At 45.3% G+C, this 23,438-nt stretch overlaps 1 protein-coding gene across 1 annotated transcript in view; it reads right to left on the bottom strand.

The window, feature by feature from the left end:
- Positions 1–23,438, bottom strand: part of RABGAP1 (RAB GTPase activating protein 1) — a 129,547-nt gene that overhangs the window by 103,878 nt on the left and 2,231 nt on the right. The window contains exons 2-6 of the mRNA XM_073639747.1: positions 9,851–10,035; positions 7,778–8,012; positions 2,643–2,850; positions 2,374–2,548; positions 1,420–1,577 (exon numbers count right to left, since the gene is read on the bottom strand). Coding sequence (XP_073495848.1) covers positions 1,420–1,577; positions 2,374–2,548; positions 2,643–2,850; positions 7,778–8,012; positions 9,851–10,000 — 926 coding nt within the window. The 5' untranslated portion in view covers positions 10,001–10,035. The remainder of the gene's footprint in view (positions 1–1,419; positions 1,578–2,373; positions 2,549–2,642; positions 2,851–7,777; positions 8,013–9,850; positions 10,036–23,438) is intronic.

Genomic DNA, 23,438 nt, shown 5'->3' with positions numbered 1-23,438 from the left:
ATTAATTTATTTTTTTTACGGCATTTGCCAAACGGACTAAATAACGCAACAGTTTTACAGAGCGGGTCGTTCCGGACGAGGTTATACCAATTATGTGTACGTTTTTTCGTTTATTTTTGTTTTATCACAAAAGCTGCGTTTTGAGTGGTGAAATGAATTTTAGTGATGTGTGCGCTTTTTGCGTGTTTTTTTTTTTTTAAACTTTTTTTACTTTTTCACTAAGTCCCACTGTGGGACATGTGTGATTGTCATTTTGATAGCTGGTCTCATACTCTGCAATACCTCTGTACTGCAGTCATGAGACCTGTCAGTGAGTTACTGAACTCACTGACTGATTGTGAGATCCAGCTTATTGCTGGTTCTCACAGGCCACTGTACCCTGGGATCATCACATGATCTCAGGCTCCATGATAACCATTAGGTCCAATGGTTACTAAGGGGGTCGCAAGACCCCCCTGTAACAACTTAAATACCGCAGTCACGATTGGACGGCGGTATTTAAGGGGTTAATCGGCCTCAATCAGCATCGAGACCGGCCAGAGCCGATACTGCAGGGTGTCAGCTGTCACACACAGCTAACAACCGTAGGAATCGCCGCTGCCGGGCGGTGCTATTTGCTTGTTCCTCAGCGACGCATTTTCACGGAGCTGAGGAATAAGTATCCTTAATGACCGCCGTTAAAATGTGTTACGGTGGTCATTAAGGGGTTAAATAGCAAAATCACTCATCAAAAATGATGCCAACATAATCGGCATGAGCGTGCTGAGGCCTGTGATTGGTTGCAGCGGTCACGTGCACTGTAGTCATGGTGTCGTGGCTGCAGCCTGTAGGCAGCACTGGACTTGAGGTGAATAAAGCTTATTTTGTTTTTATAGTTTGCAAGTCAGAGAAATAAAAAAAAATACAAAAAAAATGGAAAACCTCTATGGCCACGCAGAGCTGAAGTACAGGGAGATCAGCAGATAAAAAAATAAAAAGTAGGCAGGATCTCATCTTTAAAGTGTACAAGTTTTATTAAACCTTACTGGTTGGGGTCCAGGCAGCGAGACCCCCATGTTAGGCCTCAAAGTTCCCTAGAATATTGCTGCAAATAATCTTAGAGAGGTTCTCTCAAGATAAGAAGAAAATGGACACAATATAAGATCCCCTACTCTGCTGATGTCCGCCAGTTTTTTGCTTACCTTGTTGCAGCAATGAAGTCCCCACCTACCCAGTGATGGCCTGCAGCGGTCACTTGGGTAGACTGAGATGCCATCGCTGCAGGAAAATAAGACAAAACATGTCGAGACAACCGGATTTCACATAAGTTTCTTTTATTCCATTTCCTCCATGTAGTCACTTTTCTTACAATCAAGGGAAACCACCTCAAGGTTGCAGGCTGATAATAAAACCGAGAGCACATAAAACAGAAGAACGTACCTGAAGTAACCCTTCCCATCATCCTCCTTAATTTCAAGTGACACAGAAAAAGTGAAGATGTCGCTGTCAGGGGTTTGAGGAGGGATTGAAGCGGTGAGAGGGGTCTGTTTGATGGACCGCCGGAATGCTGTTGCAAAACTGTAGAGTATCCGACTCACCTAAAAGAAAAGAAAAAAAAAAAAGACTTAAGTTATCATGACATTCTACCAGAAGTGTGTACGTTACTGACTATATCTACAGTGCTTTGCTAGACACAAGGAAACAGAGAACACCAAGAAGGTCCCTGTATATCCACCACCACCCCAGAATTAGCCCTTCACCTCACTTGGGGTTCTCCAACTTATCAGAAGTAATAAAAAACTAAATGAACACTACTCGGCTATTTTGGCGGTGCTCCATGTCTTTACTTACACGTGCCGTACCACTGGCCAGTAAAATGGTACGTGTTGTCACGTGTGAATAAAGACTGGAGGGTCAGCGCTGGACCACCAAGGGAAAGAATAGGCGCATTGTGCTCCTTCCGCACACTTTGGGTAAGAGCCCACGTTGCGTTTTTGTTGCAGAGAAAAGCAATTGAGATTTCTGAAACCTCATGCGCATGTTGCTTATTTTTTTTCCGTGCAGATTTGAAGCAGTTTCATCTCTGCAGCGTGCTAATTCTTGCAGCGTTTTTCTAACGAAAGGGTAAAAAAAAATATGCATAAAAAAAAAAAAAAAAAAGGCAAAAACATATGAATGGGTGTATTTTACGCAGCGTTTTCCAACACAATATTTGGAGCAGATTTTTCTGCTGCAAATACTGACCGTGTGCATGTAAAGCAGCTGCCGATGCAGTTAGGGTAAGTGATTTCGAAAAGATGGATAATCCTTTAATGAAAGAATTTATAGATATAAATTTTTTTATTTTTTTTTAAACTGACCTATACAAAGAAAACTGCTCTGATGCAATCTTACCGCCTCCTGGATCTCACAGCGGAAGACGTGTATCCTGAAAAGTTCAGCATTGTAATGGCTCTCGGTGAAAGCAAAGCAGTCGCTCTCTGGAGTGCCGTCGTGGCCTCGGACGCAGAACAGAATCTTGTATATTGGATATTTTGCTATCTCTGTGTTTGTTTGTGGGTCGAGAAGTCTGTGCACGGTAAGAAAGAGATACGGAAAATCAGTTTCCGCACTTACTTTCAAAGAGTTGCACTTTATGCAAGTTGGAAATAAATAAGTCCTACCTGACGGTCCCCTCCGACACGTTCGGGACAGAGAGAGTCACATCCAGAGCGTTCTGACATTGGCCCCGTAGAATAGAGATCATCCGGAGAGCTTCCACCTCACTGCGAGGAGCGTTTACAGACGCACAGCCCAGGTAGGTCAGCTTACTGAACACAACGCTGTCTTCATCAGGAACCGGCGAGTACAACTCCGACCCGTCTGCGCAATCTGAGAAGTCAACAGAAAGAAGTTACACAATTTGCACTTTTAATTCATTCGTTTGCAGAAAAAGAAATCTCTGCAATCTGCAACGAGAAAATGGTGATAATCGCATTTAGATTACATGATTATTGCTGGGGGTCTCCAATCTCCTGCCTTGGGGTGCAAAAATGAAACGCTTTCGTCAAACTACTGCAGGGAGTATTATGAAGTGCTTGATCCAATCAGTTCACAAAAAAAAACAAAAACACTTTAAAATTAGCCCAAAAAGATAAACTTAATGAGTTATTTTCCAGTAGGCAAGCTGCTGTTATTCAGGTGCGGATGTAAGCGCTGCGGATTTTACATTCGGAGTATTGCTGTGTGTTACGGCACCAGCATGGCGGATGAGATTTTACGAGATGTCATCCACATGTCTGCAAAGGAAAACTACAGCGGAAATTGATTGGAGCCGCAGATTTGATATCTGTAGCGTGTGACTTTGTGCTTCGGATTTTCCCTTAGTATCGTTCTTTGCAATTAAAATCTGCTGGAAATCCGCAGCTTTTCTGCATTGAAATCTGTAAGATTTGGTGCAGATTTTGCCTGTGTGAACGTACCCTGAATAACAAGACTTTGCCTACAATGAGCCATATGTACAAATGATAATTTAAGGGAACCTGTCAGCAGGTTTTTAGACGTCAAAGTATAGTCATCACAGTAATGATGATTACCTCCATAACTTTATACTACAAATCCACGTCTCCGTTGTCTCATCATCCATTGGTGAATCCTTCTACTAATGATCTCACAAGTGCAGCGGCTTGGTCTGTACTTACAGCTCACCGGCCTCTTTCTTCTCCTGGCGCCGGCCTTCTGCCAGTGATTGACAGGTCACTCTTCTCTGTGACATGTTCCCCTGGCCGACATCTCGCACAGGCGCTGTCATTCCCGTATGAGGATGGATATTCCAGCTCTTGCAATATCATCAGGCTGTTACTGTGCAGGCGTGAGATCTTCAGTGGGGGATCAGTTTGCAAAAGAAGAGTGACCTGTCAATCACTAGGAGGAGGCCGGGGAACCGATGAGCTGCATGTGCAGAACAAGCTCCTGCATTTGTCAGCTCATTCACATAAGAATTTGGCTATGGATTACATGACACCGGAGACATGGACTTTTAATATAAAGGTATGGAAGAGATCATTACAGGTACCTTACAGTGGTGGTGTTACTTTAGGAGTCTAAAACCCTGCTGACAGGTTCCCTTTGAATGGAGCACGTCCATCAGCACAAAACAGCATTCAGATCTGCCATGTTCAATACTTAACAGGATAAAATATACTCTCATACTAACAGAGAAAAATGCTATTAACACGTTGAAAGAAAAAAGAGGTAAGATATTGTGCAACTAATACTCGTGGGTTGTAGAAAAACAAAGAAAAGGTAAACTTCTCTAACCACAGTCAGTGCAATAATTGTGCAACACCTCGTCCCCTACTCATTTCATCACCTGCAGGATCATCGGGGGAAGTAGAGAAGAGTAGGAAATGGAGCAATGTCCTGACATAACATTATGTTGTGACACGAGGATCCCTTTCAGTCAAAGGATTAGATTTGTGTTTGCATTTCCATTGCTAAATGTCTCTTTAAAGGGAATCTGTCACCCCCTGGGAGGGATCAGACCTCTACTATGGGCATACAGGGTGTAGAAAAGTAAATCTATACTTACCTGTATGGCTCATGGTAGAGGTTTCATTGCAGAGAAAAGCGCTTTAATCAATTCTATTTTGTACAGGCTTGGCGTCCGGGGGACCAAGCAATCCCCTCGATGTCCTTATTATTCCCCTAAATCCCCGCTTATATGCTTAATTATCATATCCCCCCCTCCCCTGCACGTTTCATAGCCCTGTGACGTGCACTGTGCTCCCTGACCTCTGGGCATGCGCAAAGCGCCGCTCACATAGAGCTCGCATAGAGCGCGCTCAGCTTCATCCCGGGCCGTCTCTCCGTGCACTGCGCCAAAGGAATCTATTGCGCAGGCGCTGGGAAGTGACAGTGACTCCCAGCCTGCTGCTGCATCCTACACTGTGCCCGCTTCTAAAGAAAATGAATATTCACTGCTCCCCAACGCCCATGGCTGTGGGGAGCAGTGAATATTCATTTTCCTTAATAGCGCACACATTGCACCCGCAGCGACTCTGTGGTCTTTGTGCCCGCTATTAGAAACCATGAATATTCAGGAGCCGCGCTGCGGGTACAGTGTGCGGGCTAGTAAGGAGACTGAATGGTCACTGCTCCCCATGCACACAGTCCCGGCGTGGGGACCAGTGACTATTCTGGCACAGCATCTTACAGTGTGAGGGCACATGGCAGTCATGCCATGCACGGCTCACACAGTGAGATCCCTGTCGGCAGCAGAGCAGGACGCAGCGCTGGAGCACAGAGGAGGGGAGTATAATTGTTTATTTTTTTGTGTGCAGCATGATGGGGATCAGGGGGTGCCAAGCACACCAGGATGGAGGGGTGCCAAGCATACCAGGATGGAGGGATGAGGGGGGCCATATACATACCAGGATGAGGACTGAAGGGTGCCCATACATACCAGGAAGAAGGATGAAGGGTGCCAAGCATACCAGGATGAGGGCTGAAGGATGCCATACATACCAGGATTAAGGATGAGGGGTGCCATACATACCAGGATTAGGGAGGAAGGGTGCCATACATACCAGGATTAGGGATGAAGGGTGCCATACATACCAGGATTAGGGATGAAGGGTGCCATACATACCAGGATTAGGGATGAGGGGGGCCATACATACCAGGATTAGGGATGAGGGGGGCCATACATACCAGGATTAGGGATGAGGGGGGCCATACATACCAGGATTAGGGATGAGGGGGGCCATACATACCAGGATTAGGGATGAGGGGGGCCATACATACCAGGATTAGGGATGAGGGGGGCCATACATACCAGGATTAGGGATGAGGGGGGCCATACATACCAGGATTAGGGATGAGGGGGGCCATGCATATCAGGATGGGGATGAAAGGTGCCATGCATATCAGGATGGGGATGAAGGGTGCCATGCATATCAGGATGGGGATGAGGTGGGGCCATACATACCAGGAAGAGGGATGAAGGGTGCCATACATACCAGGAAGAGGGATGAGGGGGGCCATGCATACCAGGATTGGGGATGAGGGGTGCCATGCATACCAGGATAGGGATGAGGGCAACGTATAACAGGAAGGAGGGTGCCATATATACCAGGATGGGGGACATTACCCCTATAACAGTGTCAGCAGCAGACCCACTCCCCCTTAACAGGGCATCATGGCCACATTTTTTGTTTAATTTTTTTTTCTATTTTCCTCCTCTAAAACCTAGGTGCGTCTTATGGTCCAGTGCGTCTTCTAGTCCGAAAAATACGGTAAATAGATCAGGAGTTAGATATTCTGCTCCAAAAGGGGTTGTGAATTCTGGTTAAATGGCTAAAAAACAAGCAACTTTGCAATTTACCCCTTATTAAAGATCCTCTCCATTCTCTATAGTTTAGTGCTTGTTGCTTAGACTGCAGAGGTGGCCGATAACCTATCAGAAGTAGTCGGTGTCCTAGGTAAGGAGTGTAGCAGAGCACTTACAAGCTCTCTGCTATGTAGCGTGTAAGCGCTGCTTTGTCGGGGATCGATGGATGTGGCCAGCTTCAGACCCCTACGCACCTCCGATGCTGCTTAGGCCTCTTTTAGTGCAGCAACCATGCTGCTGATCAGAACCGTCAAACTTAATGAGCACAACGCCCCCTGGCAAACAAGAACCCAGGAGGCATAGGAGCGAAAAATGAGAGAACATGACACAATCCCCTTATGTGGCAACAAAAAAAAAAAAAAAAATATTATGTTTAAAGGGGTTTCCAGGACCTGTATATTAAAGACCGACTGTATCCTTAGGAAATTAGTTCTTATGGGGCTGACACCCGACACATGTTTGCAGCTTCCTCTGCGGCTGGATGTACAGAGCACAGAGCTGGAGCAACACGGATTTGTGCACCGAGTCGTGGCCGCACTCCAGTGCTGCAGCTCAGACTCACAAGGAATGATGATGACTGCACAGCTCGTCACACAGTTAAATCAAGGAAATGACAGTCCCCCCTTCGGACTATATCCTTATAATGGAGCAACATGGCTTTGTGCACTGAGTCGTGGCTGTTCTCCGATGCTGCAGCTCAACTTCACAGAGAATGATGATGATTGCACAGCTCTTGTCACACATTTATAATCAAGGAAATGACAGTCCAGCCTCCTGACTATATACTGATCCCTTATCTTACTTTGGAGAATATTAGTGAAAGGATAATCACAGTATTACATCAGGCAGAGATGGTATGGACTCTAGTTGCCCATGTGATTCTGTACAGATGCATAAAGGGACTGATTGCTGACTATAAGGGGAAATGTTTCCAGCCAGCGTGAGGAGACTTGTAGGCCATATAATACTCCCCTGGGAACTTAAACATGCAAACAGCCTCTTTGGAGAGGAAGAGGACTAGAACTTTATTGCTACCTATTGGGTTTGGGAAAGATGGTGAAATCTGGGAATCACGATGGAGGTAGTAGACACGCAACAAGGAGGCTGAACTGCGTGGATGTATGAACACTGTATACAAGACAAGTGATTTTTTTTTTACCTGCTGATTAAGGCTATGTGCACACAGATATTACGCAGCGTTTTTACTGCCAATAGGTGCAGCAATTTCTGCAAGCAATTCCTGATCGTGCGCACATAGCCTAAGAATAAGGACTCGAGCACCCAGCGGTGTTAACGCCCTGAGTGCCGAGCCATAATACATCGTCCATAGAGGTCTGTGGGGATATACTGTAACACCATATTGTCTGTGATTACACAAATAGGCGTTTTGTGAAATAACTTAATAATTTCATATCCCTTTCGCATTACCTTGCTGTGCCGGTTTCACTGGCAAGCTCATTTCTTGCTTCTGTATCCCGACAGATAAAGGGTTGATAGTGGAGGATGAAGTGGAGGTTTCATTTGAAGACTCATCCAGATCATCATCAGGAAGATCCTTCTCCTCCTCCTCCTCAGTGTGCGGCTCCGGCTCTCCACACGGCGCATCCATTAACACATCTTCCAGCTCCTTTTGAAGTTGCTGTTCACTGCCGTTCCCAACAATCTGTGGATAAAAAGCTGCATATTACACTCCAATATGGCAGCAGACACCTGGGTACAAACCCTGACCCCGGTATACACATGGCTGTGTGATAGACGCGGAAAAATGCCGCTCACCTGGGGGGAAACAACCGGCAGGTAAAGCTAAGGAAAGGCTCTGCCCTTACCGGTGCCTTCCTCTGATTTTTATGCATCTCTCATCTGCCAGTTTCACCAATTTTCTCATATAAGAGTTTAGCAAATTCATTCTGTACCTTTTTTATTGTTTTTTTATTATCAAAAAGGATGCGGACACCTTCAGACACAATGGGTTTTTTTCACAGCTAAATGCATGTATCTTTGCATTTGGATTTCATTAAAATTTATGCCCTGTTTGGCTTCTATTTTCCTGCACATTGGTGGCTGCAGAATGAGTTAACTGAGAATCCATCAGTGAGTGAGTTCTGACAGAGAGCTTGCAACTCTTCTATGCCTCTTTCTGACCTTATTTATGGCCATATCAAAGGTGACCTGACCTTTTATATGATCATAAATCAGCAGAGAGGAGCTCAGAGAAAGACAGAGAAGAGTTACAAACTCACTGACAGATTCTCAGTTAAATTGTATCTTTAAAAAAAAAAAACTACAGTGTTAACCCAACTAATATGTCCTGCAGATCGGTGGGGACCTGGGTCATGAGAAACCTACTGATCGCTTATACACCCAGCAGGCGGGAGCATTGAAGGGGTATTCCCATATCCAAGATCCTATCCCAATATGTAGTAGGTGTAATAATACTATTAGCAAATACCTCCAATCAGAAATGTAGTATAGTTCTTCTTATTAACTATGTCGCTTACCCCATGTGCAGGGCATTGCACTAGCTTAGGTATCCAAGGTTACAATGACCACTAACAACTAACTGTTACCATATGAGTGATCGTAACTATGAATACCTAAGCTACTCCAATGCCCTGCACATGGGGTAAGTGATATAGCTAATAAGAAGAACTATACTACATTTCTAATTGGAGGTATTTGTTATTGTTATTATTATTATTATTATTATACCTACACCTACTACATATTGGGATAGGATATTGGAGAAGGAGATACCCCTTTAAGCGTCCTGCATGAAAGCACACAGAGAGCGGCGTACAGGCGCTCGGCCAAGGACAAGATAAGGCCACAAACGCATATTAAATAAATGTATCCAGAACACCCCAATTTCAGCCGGACTATCCAACCGTCTGATGTTTAAGGGGACCTCCCGATTCTCTCCTGACATATGATACCGGGGGAGAGAAGTATCGCTCCTTTGGAATATCAGTGGCCGATCATCCATTTCAGGGGAGATAAGCCGCTGCCAGTGGTCTGGCAGCAGCTTTTTTCCTCTCTCCCAGAAGAAAACAGATGCAATTCGCAGAGCTTGATAGATAATTTATATTGCACAGGAGATGCTGCGTTCTGCGGAGCACGTCGAGGTGACGGACGAACGTCCATTTGGTGCCTGCTCCGTCAGTATATAAAGGTAAGTGGAGATTTTTGGCAATGAGATTCCTTTAGAAGCCGGCACAAGTACGGGAATACATTTCTCTCTCCATACGTTTAACTTTTAGTTCCCCATACTGATCCTTTGACGTGTTTATGTACGCTGTCTCCACCTGCAGTGACGGCTCCATAAGATATAAGCCAATGTATGCTACCACGGAGGTGAGGGCAGGCGAGTGCAGACACGCAGCTAGAGGATGGAGGAACAGGCTGAGCAAGAACGGTGATGAGAACAAAGTGTCAGATCAGAACAACAAGGAGGAAAACAAGTTCTTAACACAAAGACCACCAGGGCTCCCCGCTCCCCCTCACCTTCAGGCCGGTCTTCTCGTCATCGCTGCCATTATTTGCAGAATGCATGTCATCGCCTTGCTGGTAGACTAGCACAAAGTCCTCGCTGTTCAGGGTGGACACGGAGTCGGAGGACACGCTGATCTTCCCCACAGAAGCCTTGTCATCCATGTTTCATGAAGGGAGATCCACTCATGAACGGCTCTCTGGAAAGATACACGTCTTATGTTATGTGGGAGACAGATGCTGGCCGACTGGAAGGCCACGTTCTGGGCAGCGTAAAAAGACAACGTCACGTTCGGCAGGGTGTGTGATCAAATGACAAGGTAGGAACAAAAATATACACAGAGCGTGCCCCAACAAAGAGCAAACATGTAACAAAAAGAGGAGACGGGAAGGAAACAGGTGTCCGGCACCGCGCTCCCCAGATCCCGAACATGTCCAAGAGGAATGGACGTTAGTGGAGATAAGAAGACAGGACCGGGCAAATCTACAGAAGCTCCAGACACCCAACTAGATCAGCTTTCCAGAGAAGAACAGTACATTGTCCAACCCTGCCAGGACCAGGTAGACAAAAGTTGGTTCAATTACAATCTAATGTGAACAGGGACCTGACAACTTTCCCCAGACAAAAAGAGTAAAAATGCCTGTATATAATTAGCTAAATGCCCCAGGAGGCATCTACACTCCTCCACCGCATGCAGCCATCAAAACTTCCAACTTAAACTCTGAATCATATTACCTGGAGGTGGTCTATGTTTTTAGAGAGCGGGCGTGATTATTTTTTGTTGTTGCTGGATCCAACCCTAAAAAGGGGTTGTTTGATCCTGTATCTTCCGGAGCGCACGGCTCCCCTGCCTCCCCGCCTCCTGCTTGCTTGAGTGACAGGTCAGAACACTACACTCCCTATGCAGCAAGCAGAGGCAGCATTGCTTCTAAACAATGGGAGAAGCGCAGGATGACTGAATCCAGTCAGATAAAGCCATCTATCCCAGTTCTTACAAGCTCTGCTGGAGAAAGCGATGCGCTCCTTGCCTAGGAAAACGGCTACTGCCGACAACAGCTGAAGCCGAAAACCTACGCAACAAGGTCAAAAATCCCTCCGTTCTTGAGAGCAGAGAGGATTTTAACCTGAGGAATCTGGATTGTTTAAACAAACATTGTACAATTTAACACATTAAAGAGATGAGAATAAGCTTGAAAAGAAAAAAAAAGTGGCAACATTTATTGAGAAAAGTGAAAGGTAAAGTAAGGCTGTGTTCACATGTTGCGTTTTTGTATGTAAATTAACAGCCACTTTTTACAGTAGCAGCAAAATCTATGAGATTTCAAATATCTCATGCACACACATTGTTTTTTTTTCCTGACTGAATTGAAAAACTGCTGCTTTGTTTTTAAACTGCAGCGTGTCACTTATTTCAGCGGTTTTGTAGTGATTTTTACCCACAGAAAGCAATTGGTAAATACAAAAAAGCAGCAACAACACAGCAAAATATGTTGCCATCAGTTTTTGCTGCATTTTTAGTGAAAAAAATCATGTACAGCAGGATGTGAAACCCATTTATTTTTGTGATTTTCCCAAGTTTAAACCAAAATGTCTTGGTCTCCTCATCCGAGATGGCAATTAGGATTAGTACAACATAATTAAATTAGTGATGTGAAAGTAAACGCGGCCTGACCAATGTGCGAAAGTAAACGCGGCCTGACCAATGTGCGAAAGTAAACGCGGCCTGACCAATGTGCGAAAGTAAACGCGGCCTGACCAATGTGCGAAAGTAAACGCGGCCTGACCACTGTGCGAAAGTAAACGCGGCCTGACCACTGTGCGAAAGTAAACGCGGCCTGACCACTGTGCGAAAGTAAACGCGGCCTGACCACTGTGCGAAAGTAAACGCGGCCTGACCACTGTGCGAAAGTAAACCCGGCCTGACCACTGTGCGAAAGTAAACCCTGCCTGACCACTGTGCTAAAGTAAACCCTGCCTGAGCAATGTGCTAAAGTAAACCCTGCCTGAGCAATGTGCTAAAGTAAACCCTGCCTGAGCAATGTGCTAAAGTAAACCCTGCCTGAGCAATGTGCTAAAGTAAACCCTGCCTGAGCAATGTGCTAAAGTAAACCCTGCCTGAGCAATGTGCTAAAGTAAACCCTGCCTGAGCAATGTGCTAAAGTAAACCCTGCCTGAGCAATGTGCTAAAGTAAACCCTGCCTGAGCAATGTGCTAAAGTAAACCCTGCCTGAGCAATGTGCTAAAGTAAACCCTGCCTGAGCAATGTGCTAAAGTAAACCCTGCCTGAGCAATGTGCTAAAGTAAACCCTGCCTGAGCAATGTGCTAAAGTAAACCCTGCCTGAGCAATGTGCTAAAGTAAACCCTGCCTGAGCAATGTGCTAAAGTAAACCCTGCCTGAGCAATGTGCTAAAGTAAACCCTGCCTGAGCAATGTGCTAAAGTAAACCCTGCCTGAGCAATGTGCTAAAGTAAACCCTGCCTGAGCAATGTGCGAAAGTAAACCATGCCTGACCAATGTGTGAAATTGAACACTGCCTGACCAATGTGTGAAATTGAACAATGCCTGACCAATGTGTGAAATTGAACAATGCCTGACCAATGTGTGAAATTGAACAGTGTCTGCCCTACAAACTGCTCTGCCAATGTCTTAGGCTTCTTTCACATGTCTGGATATTTCCGGTACTGGAAAAACAAGTACCAGAGATATCCGTTTCCGTGTGTGTGACGCTGCCCTCATCATTGTCCCATGCTTGCGCTGCGATCAGCGCAAGCAAGGGACAATGATGAGAGTAGTATTCTGCTTTCGCTGTGCCCTGGTGTAAAAATAAGAAAATAAATACTTAAACTCACCTGTCCAAACATCTCCCAGGCTGTAATCCATCTGAGCGCTTATGCTAAGGAGCTGGGGAGAATGACTTGCTCCAGGAAGTGGGCCTCTGTCCTCCGCAAAGCTCAGTGAGGGGTGTCCTGTCACTCACTGAGCGAGTCATTCTCCCTACATGAGTGGTCAGGTGAATTACAGCAGGGGACATCTTCGGACAGGTGAGTATAAGAATTTTTTTTATTTTATACTTATTTTTACAGCAGGACACAGCGGGGAGCAGACTACTTCTCTCAACATTGTCCCTTTCTTGCGGTGATCGCAGCGCCACCAGGGGACAATGATGACAGATGCTTGCAGCACCCGGTGCTTGGGAACAGGGCAAACTGTACCCCTGATTCCCAGGCGCCGGTACGTGTCACACTGATGACACACGGATGTCATCTGTGTCATCACTGTGCATGTGTGCTGGACGTTTTGCATACTGTGCTGCGAGAAATAAATGGACATGTTTGTGTGTTTTACCCACGGACACACGGTCCATAGAAACACACTGACACGTGCACAGACCCATTCATTTGAATGGGTCTACGTGCGTCAGTGTCTCCAGTACTTGTGGAAACTGCCACCACTTGTACTCAAAACAAAGGCGCCTTAGGTAAACTATTCCAGACCAATTCAACTCCCCCCATTGTTACACTTGTAATTGTATATTTTTTCATGAACTCATTAACTTTTTTGTTCTTAATAGTCATTATTTTTTCAGTCATAAAAATCCTTTTCCATTAAATAATTTGATCAATTTGCCTTATTTTCCAAAAATGTTTTATGGTGTCACATACATCTTGCATTGCTCATGATTGTATGGTGGAAGCAAAGCTGAACTTTGGGATGTTGAAAAACGCAGCAAAAAAGCCAGCAAAACCTGCTTTTTGTCTGCAGCTTTTTTTTTTTTTTTTTTTACTGCCAAGAGATCAGGTTTTGGCTGCAAAAAAAAAAAAAGCAGCAAAAAAGCAACATGTGAACATAGCCTAAAGGGGCCCTCTCACAAGGGAGAATCAGGGGCGGGTGACCAGCTGATAGAGGAATTAGCGCCATGAGAATTAGTTACTTCATCAAAGGAATCACATTTTCATTTAGGACTGGCTTTGATAACTGTTTTTACTCATTTAATGGAAACTTCTGCTGGTAGGCGCATAACTAATAATCAGAGACACTTAGATGGTATACAATGCTTCTTTGTAGGACGCCGCTGTGAAGGAGTCCCTCCGGGTGGGGAGGACTCCGTCGTGGATGAGACCATCATTCTCCAGTATAGTAACACATAGTATAACACGTCCCCTATACTTTTTATGCTTTGGCAGCTTTCTTCCATTGCCACCGGCCTGCTGTTACTTTTGATCCCCGGCTATGTTCACTAGCAGCGCTGTCATATGGAGAGGTTATTTTGTCTCATGGAGTCACCACTTGCACCCACATTACTTCTCAGGGGTTGAGAGTAAATTCCCATTTACTTAGGATTCCACAATAGTTGGTTACAAATCAGAACAAATGGATCAAGCATGCTGAAATCGGACATGCCCGACCCTTTTTAGCAGCATCGGTTGTTGGGAGAGAGATGGGACACATCTCATATATGTTAGGTGGTCGACCAGTCCAGGAGGGCTCGGCTGACCCCGGCAGATATCAATACATATCCGGACACTTTCTCAGCACCTAGGCCCCCAGCCTCCACGCCGTGTTTATGCAAGTATGTGGGGGGCAGGGATGGAGAAGAGATTTCCTTCCTTTTAGTGAATGTTGATGGTCCCGGTGGATGAGGAACGTTTCTGGCTATACCCAGCAGTCAGTACTTGGCACAGCCCTATGAGATCATTCCTAAAAACAGCAAAGTGCAGAGCAACAAGACCACACTGGTTAATAATTGCAATGCCAGATAAGTGGATTGTAGGTGGTAATGCGGTTACTGAGCCAAATGGAAACATTGCAAAGCAAATATTTGAGGCAGGTTGTCCTGCAGAATTCATTAGGTCAATAAGGTTGGTAAGACGAGACTGAAAAGCCTCCATGATGTAAATACCGGGCACCAATCTGCTTGGTTGGACATATAAATGATTGGACATGTTCAGCTTTGCATTATAGATAAAGGAAGAGTTCTTTATCTTTGTAATATAATTTGAGCATCCATAATACTTACCATTTTTAGAGGGGTCGTCCGATCTTAGAATAACAGTTAGCAGTCATGCTACGTAATGGCCGATTGTGCGCATCTCACACTGTCACGATTTGGCAGTCACTATTCCCCGTATGAATGGATGGTCATCGCATGGGTGCAATTTACAGTCACATGCCAACTAGAAGTGCCCGGAAACAGTCTAGTCGGATTGTGGCAGGGAGTATGCATATCGCATTCTTGTGGTCACATGACGGCCGTTTCCAGCCCATTGCTTCTTTTTCACATAGTAAACTGACCTGGGGGTGCGGGTCTGAAATAAGTCGGATTTCTCTTATTACTCAACTTACGCTGAGTTTTATGTGCGGATTTTCCCCATAGGATTGCAATAGATGCACATATCACAGGTGGAAAAAAGCATGCAATCTGCACATGACTGTATCAATACAGTTTTATTAAAGCCCAAGACCAGGGAAAACCAAAAACAAAGCAGCTTTATTTAAAATATGATATACCGAGGCTATGTTCACACATTGAGTTTTTGCAGCGTTTTTTTATTTCTGCACCAAAACCTGATCTTTTCCCAGGAGGTTTATTCAGGATTTTTCTTGCTTTTTTTGCTTATTTTTTTGGTGTGATTTTTTTTCACTGTCCTTTTGTCTCTTTTATGCATGTACATAAAGTTCAGTGAAAAAAAAAAAAAAAAAAAAATCTCATTCTGGTTTTGGCACAAAAAACGTTGAAAAACCCGACACCTGCTTTTTTGGTTCCTTTTTTTTTTTTTTCACCATTCATTACTTCCAACGGGTAAAAAAAAGCTGAAAAAACGCTGAAAGAAGTGACATGCTCGATTTTGCAAAAAAAAAAAACATGCAAAGCACAAAAAAAACCAATGTGTGCATGAGACTTCTGGAATCTCATAGACTTTGCTGGAACTGTAAAACGTAGCTGAAAATTGGCATAAAAAAAAAAAAAAAAAAAAGATGTGTGAACATAGCCCAACAAGAGACAAAAACCACAGTGTCAAAAATGTGGCAAAAACACACTCAAAAATGCAATGAAAAAAAACACACAAGTAACCATAATTTACTTAATACGTGCAGAAAATCTATATCATCAAAAATTCACCAATTAATCATTGTGGGAACGCGGCCTAACGGGAGAGATCCGCAGTGAAAATCTGATCTGTAGCGTGTGGGGGGAGATCTTATAGAAATAGGACCCAGACAATGCAATGTGTAAACTTCTGAAAACATGTCCCGAAGAGCTTAATAAATGAATGGTCACAACATTTCTCAGGTAGTAGTAGTTATAGTGGCAAAACCTCACTAGACAGCGCACGGCCCTGTGGTGCGGCCACGTGGCAAAACCTCACCAGATGGCACATGGCTGTGTGGTGCGGCCACGCTCTCGGCTGTGAAAAGTATTCCATCTTTCAGAACTTTTAGAAGTCTAATGACAATTGTATGAGCAGCTTCACTAATTCAGATACTTCTCTATAGAGAAATACGCCTCCTGTGCGCTCAGCGCTGAGGGTGTACGGGACAATCAGACGCGTTATTATAAACGGGTGGCGATTCAGCTCCGCTCGCCTTGTACAATGAATTGTTTGTTTCTATAAAATGGGAATTGCTTCTGCAAACAAGCCTTACACCATGAACCTCCCTACCATGAAAGAGGAGACCATGCCCTCCAAAAAGGAGAGGCCAAAGTGCCAGAAACAGCAAAGTACTAATACCAAGCCGCAGATAATCAAGAACAAACACAAGAAATCTAGAACAAACATAAGAAACATTGCCTCAACCTTCAGATTGTACCATCCGCTCTCAATATCACGCACTCTACACTCACAGCATTTTAGATTATAGAGCAGAAATCTATATATACATACATTACACACATATACTGTATATAATATACAGTGTACATAGAGGGAGATGTAGAATTACACGTCGCAGCGACCACCAGAAAAGCACAATACAGTAGATGACCGCACCGGCTGAGGGGACACCTCCCCTTTGATGTTCCTATGCCCTAACAAAGCACAAGTTCTGCTTGTTTATTTCCAGCATGTTGCACAAGTTCATTATCCATGGACACAAACATCGCTGTTCCCCAAGTTCTGTCCCAAGAGACTGAATTACTAAACAAAAGACAAACACTCATGTCCCCAGTCTCATACAAAAACTATCACAAGCTTTAGCCTCTCATCCAATGGGGGTCCAGCTTCAGGAACCAGCGAGAGAATGAACCATTACAACATGGAAAAGTTATTGAGCCCTATAGAGCAACACTGCAGGGGGGGGAAGCATTATTACACTGAAATCAGTGTGAACCGTGGACACATAAATCATTATACTGTGAAAACTGTTTGTGGGGACCACCCAAAATTGCTGAGAAAAAAAGGCCCTCGAGAATCTTCCTAAGCCAACTACCCCCCTACCTGAACTTGAAAAAGAAGTGGTAGTCGTGGCCTTTTTGGAGCTGTAAGATGTCAGCTCCCCAAACGACACCGTTATGGGGAGAAACTGTAGCAGAAGAGTTGGGATGAGCGAACCCAAATTGAAAAGTCTGGGGTTCGTACCGGACATGCTGGATTCCCAACACGGACTTCTCCCGGAAGTCAGTGTTATTGTTCTGATGCTAAATAAAGCTTGTTGAATGGCTGTGCTGCAGCCAAATCAACAAGCTTTTAAGTTGTGGGCACGTCTGGAGACATCACACCCATGCTAAATAATAGCATGGCTGTGACTGGCCGTCGCCACCCGAGACCCAGCCTGTATAGCCGCTAGCGACACTGCTCAAGCGAGGTACAGTGTAAAATAAATTAATGAAAAAAAATGACATGGGGTCCCCTCCCTATTTTTAATAACCAGCTAAGGGAAAGCAGACAATTGTGAGCTGGTCTTATGCTGGGAAGGGACCAATATCCACAGACCTTCCCAGCCTATTAATATCAGCTCCCAGCTGTCTGCTCTGCCTGTTATTAAAAATTGGGGGACCACCCCCCCCCCCCCAAAAAAAAAAGACATGTGGTCCCCCTATTTTTAAATAACAACTTAAGGCTAAGCAGACAGCTGGGGGCTGATATTAATAGGCTGCGAAGGTCCATAGATATTGGCCCCATCCCAGCATAAGACCAGTTCACAGCTGTCTGCTTTCCCTAGGCTGGTTATTAAAAATAGGAGGGATAATGGGGACCTCCACGTTAATTTTTTATTTATTTATTAACAAGTAAAAAAAAAAAAAAACACTCGTCACTGCTCCACTTTGATCTCCACCTCCTGGTTCAAGATTATTACTATTTACTTAATTCTATGCTATTTTAAGTCACTTCCCTTTCCACATTTGTTTGCAGGAGAACTGTCCTGCCCTTACCCCGTTTTGCTTAATTTTTAGCCCCCTAGCCCTTACTACGACCATTTTACAGCACCAAAGTCACTGTGGCGCTATTCATCTTTTTCAGATCTGCAGTTTCTACATCCCTTGCATCATAAAAGTAGAAGCAGCCTGGTGTAGTGGCACTACTAGTTTCAGTAAGTTCAGTCTGTATTATCTAGGACTCTGAGCATATGCAAAGCAGGAAAGAAAGGTATCACAGCCTCCAGCTGGACATAGGCTCAATATACAGGGGACCACATACCCACAACCCCCTATAGACAGGGGACCACATACCCACAACCCCCTATAGACAGGGGACCACATACCCACAACCCCCTATAGACAGGGGACCACATACCCACAACCCCCTATAGACAGGGGACCACATACCCACAACCCCCTATAGACAGGGGACCACATACCCACAATCCCCTATAGACAGGAGACCACATACCCACAATCCCCTATAGACAGGGGACCACATACCCACAATCCTCTATATACAGGGGACACATACCCACAATCCTCTATATACAGGGGACACATACCCACAATCCTCTATATACAGGGGACACATCCACAATCCCCTATACTGTGCTTTCTATACACAGAGGACACATATACACAATCCTCTATACTGCATTCTCTATATACAGAGGACATATATACACAATCCTCTATAGTGCGCTCTCTATATACAGAGGACATATATACACAATCCTCTACATACAGAGGACACATATACACAATCCTCTATAGTGCGCTCTCTATATACAGAGGACACATATACACAATCCCCTATACTGCGCTCTCTATATACAGAGGACATATATACACAATCCCCTATACTGCGCTCTCTACATACAGAGGACACATATACACAATCCCCTATACTGCGCTCTCTATATACAGAGGACACATATACACAATCCTCTATACTACGCTCTCTATATACAGAGGACATATATACACAATCCTCTATACTGCGCTCTCTATATACAGAGGACACAATCCTCTATACTGCGCTCTCTATATACAAAGGACACATATACACAATCCTCTATACTGCGCTCTCTATATACAGAGGACACATCCACAATCCTGTATACTGCGCTCTCTATATACAGATGACACAATCCTCTATACTGCGCTCTCTATATACAAAGGACACATATACACAATCCTCTATACTGCGCTCTCTATATAGAGGACACATATCCACAATCCTCTATACTGCACTCTCTATATACAGAGGACACACATCCACAATCCCCTATACTGCGCTCTCTATATACAGAGGACACATCCACAATCCCCTATACTGCGCTCTCTATATACAGAGAACATATATACACAATCCCCTATACTGCGCTCTCTATATACAGAGGACACATATACACAATCCCCTATACTGCGCTCTCTATATACAGAGGACACATATCCACAATCCTCTATACTGCGCTCTCTATATACAGAGGACACATATCCACAATCCTCTATACTGCGCTCTCTATATACAGAGGACACATATCCACAATCCTCTATACTGCGCTCTCTATATACAGAGGACACATATCCACAATCCTCTATACTGCGCTCTCTACATACAGAGGACACATATCCACAATCCTCTATACTGCGCTCTCTACATACAGAGGACACATATACACAATCCCCTATACTGCGCTCTCTATATACAGAGGACACATATACACAATCCCCTATACTGCGCTCTCTATATACAGAGGACACATATACACAATCCTCTATACTGCGCTCTCTATATACAGAGGACACATATCCACAATCCTCTATACTGCGCTCTCTACATACAGAGGACACATATACACAATCCCCTATACTGCGCTCTCTATATACAGGACACATATACACAATCCTCTATACTGCGCTCTCTATATACAGAGTACACATATACACAATTCCCTATACTGCACTCTCTATATTATTATTATTTATTATTATAGCGCCATTTATTCCATGGCGCTTTACATGTGATAGGGATATACATAATCTTAACAAAACGAGTCAGCGACTTGTACAGGAGGAGCGAGGACCCTGCCCGCGAGGGCTCACAGTCTACAGGGGATGGGTGAGGATACAGTAGGTGAGGGTAGAGCTGGTCGTGCAGCGGTGTGGTGGAGCAGTGGTTACTGCAGGTTGTAAGCTTGTCGGAAGAGGTGGGTCTTCAGGTTTCTTTTGAAGGTTTCCACGGTCGGCGAGAGTCTGATGTGTTGGGGTAGAGAGTTCCAGAGTAGGGGGGATGCACGGGAGAAATCTTGTATACGATTGTGGGAGGAGGAGATAAGAGGGAAGGAGAGAAGGAGATATTGTGAGGATCGGAGGTTGCGTGCAGGTATGTACCGGGAGACTAGGTCACAGATGTATGGAGGAGACAGGCTGTGGATGGCTTTGTATGCCATGGTTAGAGTTTTGAACTGAATTCTCTGGGCAATGGGGAGCCAGTGAAGAGATTGACAGAGAGGAGAGGCCGGGGAATAGCGGGGGGACAGGTGGATTAGTCGAGCAGCAGAGTTTAGGATAGATTGGAGAGGCGCAAGAGTGTTGGAAGGGAGGCCACAGAGCAGGAGGTTGCAGTAGTCGAGGCGGGATATGATGAGGGCATGCACTAGTGTTTTTGCAGAGTCTTTGCTGAGGAATGCACGGATGCGGGAGATGTTTTTGAGTTGGAGTCGGCAGGAAGTGGAAAGGGCTTGGATATGTGGCTTGAAGGAGAGATCAGAGTCCAGGGTTACCCCAAGGCAGCGAGCTTGTGGGACTGGGGAGAGTGAACAGCCATTGACGTTGATGGATAGGTCAGATGGGGGATGTGAATGAGAGGGTGGAAAGATGATGAACTCTGTTTTATTCATGTTGAGTTTTAGAAATCTGTCAGAGAAGAAGGATGAGATGGCGGACAGACATTGTGGGATTTTGGTTAGTAGGGAGGAGATATCGGGTCCAGAGAGGTAGATCTGTGTGTCGTCAGCATAGAGGTGATACTGAAAACCGTGAGACTCTATGAGCTGTCCAAGGCCAAAGGTGTAGATGGAGAAGAGCAGAGGTCCTAGAACTGAACCTTGGGCGACACCGACAGATAGGGGGCGAGATGAGGAGGTGGTGCGTGAGTGGGAGACGCTGAATGTCCTGTCTGTTAAGTATGAGGAGATCCAAGATAGAGCCAAGTCCGTGATGCCAAGAGATGAGAGAATCTGGAGTAAGAGGGAATGGTCCACTGTGTCAAAGGCAGATGACAGGTCCAGAAGGAGGAGGATGGAGTAGTGTTGCTTGGATTTGGCATTTAGTAGGTCGTTGGTGACTTTGGTCAGGGCAGTTTCAGTCGAGTGATGCGGTCGGAAGCCAGATTGCAGGCGGTCGAAGAGGGAGCAGGAGGAGAGGTGGGAGGACAGTTCAAGGTGGACATGTTGTTCTAGTAGTTTTGAGGCATAGGGGAGAAGTGATATGGGGCGGTAGCTAGTCAGAGAGGAGGGGTCAAGGGAGGGCTTTTTGAGGATGGGTGTGATTGCGGCATGTTTGAAACATGAGGGGAAGACACCGGTTGTTAGTGACAGATTGAAGAGGTGGGTTAGGGTTGGGATGAAGACTGTGGTAAGGTTAGTGATGAGGTGGGATGGGATTGGGTCAAGTTCGCAGGTGGTGAGGTGTGATTTGGAGAGTAAAGAGGAGATTTGACCTTCTGTAATGGTGGAGAAGTGGGGTTTGGAGGAGGAGGGTTGAGTAGATATGAGGAGGGGTTGTGTGGACTTTAGGCAAAAGTTTTGTCTGATGGTGTCAATCTTCTGTTTGAAGAATGAGGCAAAGTCGTCGGCTGAGATGAGAGAAGAGGGAGGAGGTGCTGGGGGACGAAGGAGAGAGTTGAAAGTGTTGAATAACTGTTTAGGGTTGTGAGATAGGGAGGATATGAGAGATGAGAAGTAGGTTTGTTTTGCTGTAGTGAGTGCAGACTTGAAATTAGTGAGGGATTGCTTGAATGCGATGAAGTGCTCAATGGAGTGAGACCTTTTCCATCTCCGCTCCGCAACCCTGGAAGCCCGGCGCAGTTCTTTAGTAAGTTTAGTGTGCCAGGGTTGCCTGTTGAATGTGCGAGATGTGGTGTGTGTGAGAGGGGCGATCGAGTCTAGAGCTGCAGCTATTGTGGTGTTATATGAAGCAGCAGCAACGTCTGCATCGTGTAAGAAATTTAGGTCTGTAAGAGGGAGAAGGGATTCAGAGAGTGAGTGTAGGTCAAGGTGTTTGAGATTTCTGCGAGGGTGTGTAAGTTTGTGGAGTGGGGATTGTGCACCTGGAGAGGAGAGGGTAGAGAATGTGAGGAGGTTATGGTCAGAGAGAGGGAGTGGTGAGTTAGAGAGGTTAGATAGGGAACAGAGGCGGGTGAAGATGAGGTCCAGTGTGTGGCCATCTTTGTGTGTGGGTGTGGAAGACCATTGAGTGAGTCCGAAGGAGGAAGTGAGAGATAGGAACTTAGAGACAGACGAGTGGGAAGTGTTAATGGGGATGTTGAAGTCACCCATTATGATAGTGGGGATGTCAGTGGAGAGGAAGTGAAGCAGCCAGGTGGTGAAGTGGTCTAAGAAGGTGGTGGCTTGCCCTGGGGGTCGGTAAACGACGGCCAGTTGGAGGTTGGAGGGGGAATAGATGCGCACACAGTGCACCTCAAAAGAGGGGAGTGTAACGGAGGGTGGCAGTGGGATTTGGGTGAAAGCGCAGTGTTCTGATAGGAGAAAACCTACGCCTCCGCCATGTTTGCCGTTGGGGCGGGGGGTGTGGGAAAGGTGTAATCCGCCATATGAAAGTGCAGCTGGGGAGGCTGTGTCAGAGGGGGTGAGCCAGGTTTCAGTGATGGCGAGGAAGGAAAGCTTGTGTGTAATGAAAAGATCGTGGATGAAGGAAAGTTTGTTGCAGACAGAGTGAGCGTTCCATAGAGCTCCTGTTAGAGCAACTAAGGGAGTGGGGATTAGTTGGATGGGTATGAGGTTAGAAGGGATGCGACAGTTTGTGGAAGGTCGTGGATAGGAGGTAGAAGTAACTGTGGGGATATGGCGAGGAGGACCAGGATTTGGAGAGATATCTCCAGCAGTGAGGAGGAGCAGAGAAAGTGTTAGCAGGTGGGAGCAAGAGAGAGCATGAGGTGGCTGTCTGTGTTTGGAGATCCAGGATTGAATGTTGAGGAATAATTCGGAGGAGGAGG

This window comes from Phyllobates terribilis, unplaced genomic scaffold (genome assembly GCF_046119375.1).
Source record: "Phyllobates terribilis strain yellow unplaced genomic scaffold, ASM4611937v1 Scaffold_7__3_contigs__length_470593459, whole genome shotgun sequence".
NCBI classification, from domain to species: Eukaryota; Metazoa; Chordata; class Amphibia; order Anura; family Dendrobatidae; genus Phyllobates; species Phyllobates terribilis.
The sequence above is the reverse complement of the archived record's forward strand: the minus strand, read 5'-3'. Positions and strand labels throughout refer to the sequence as shown.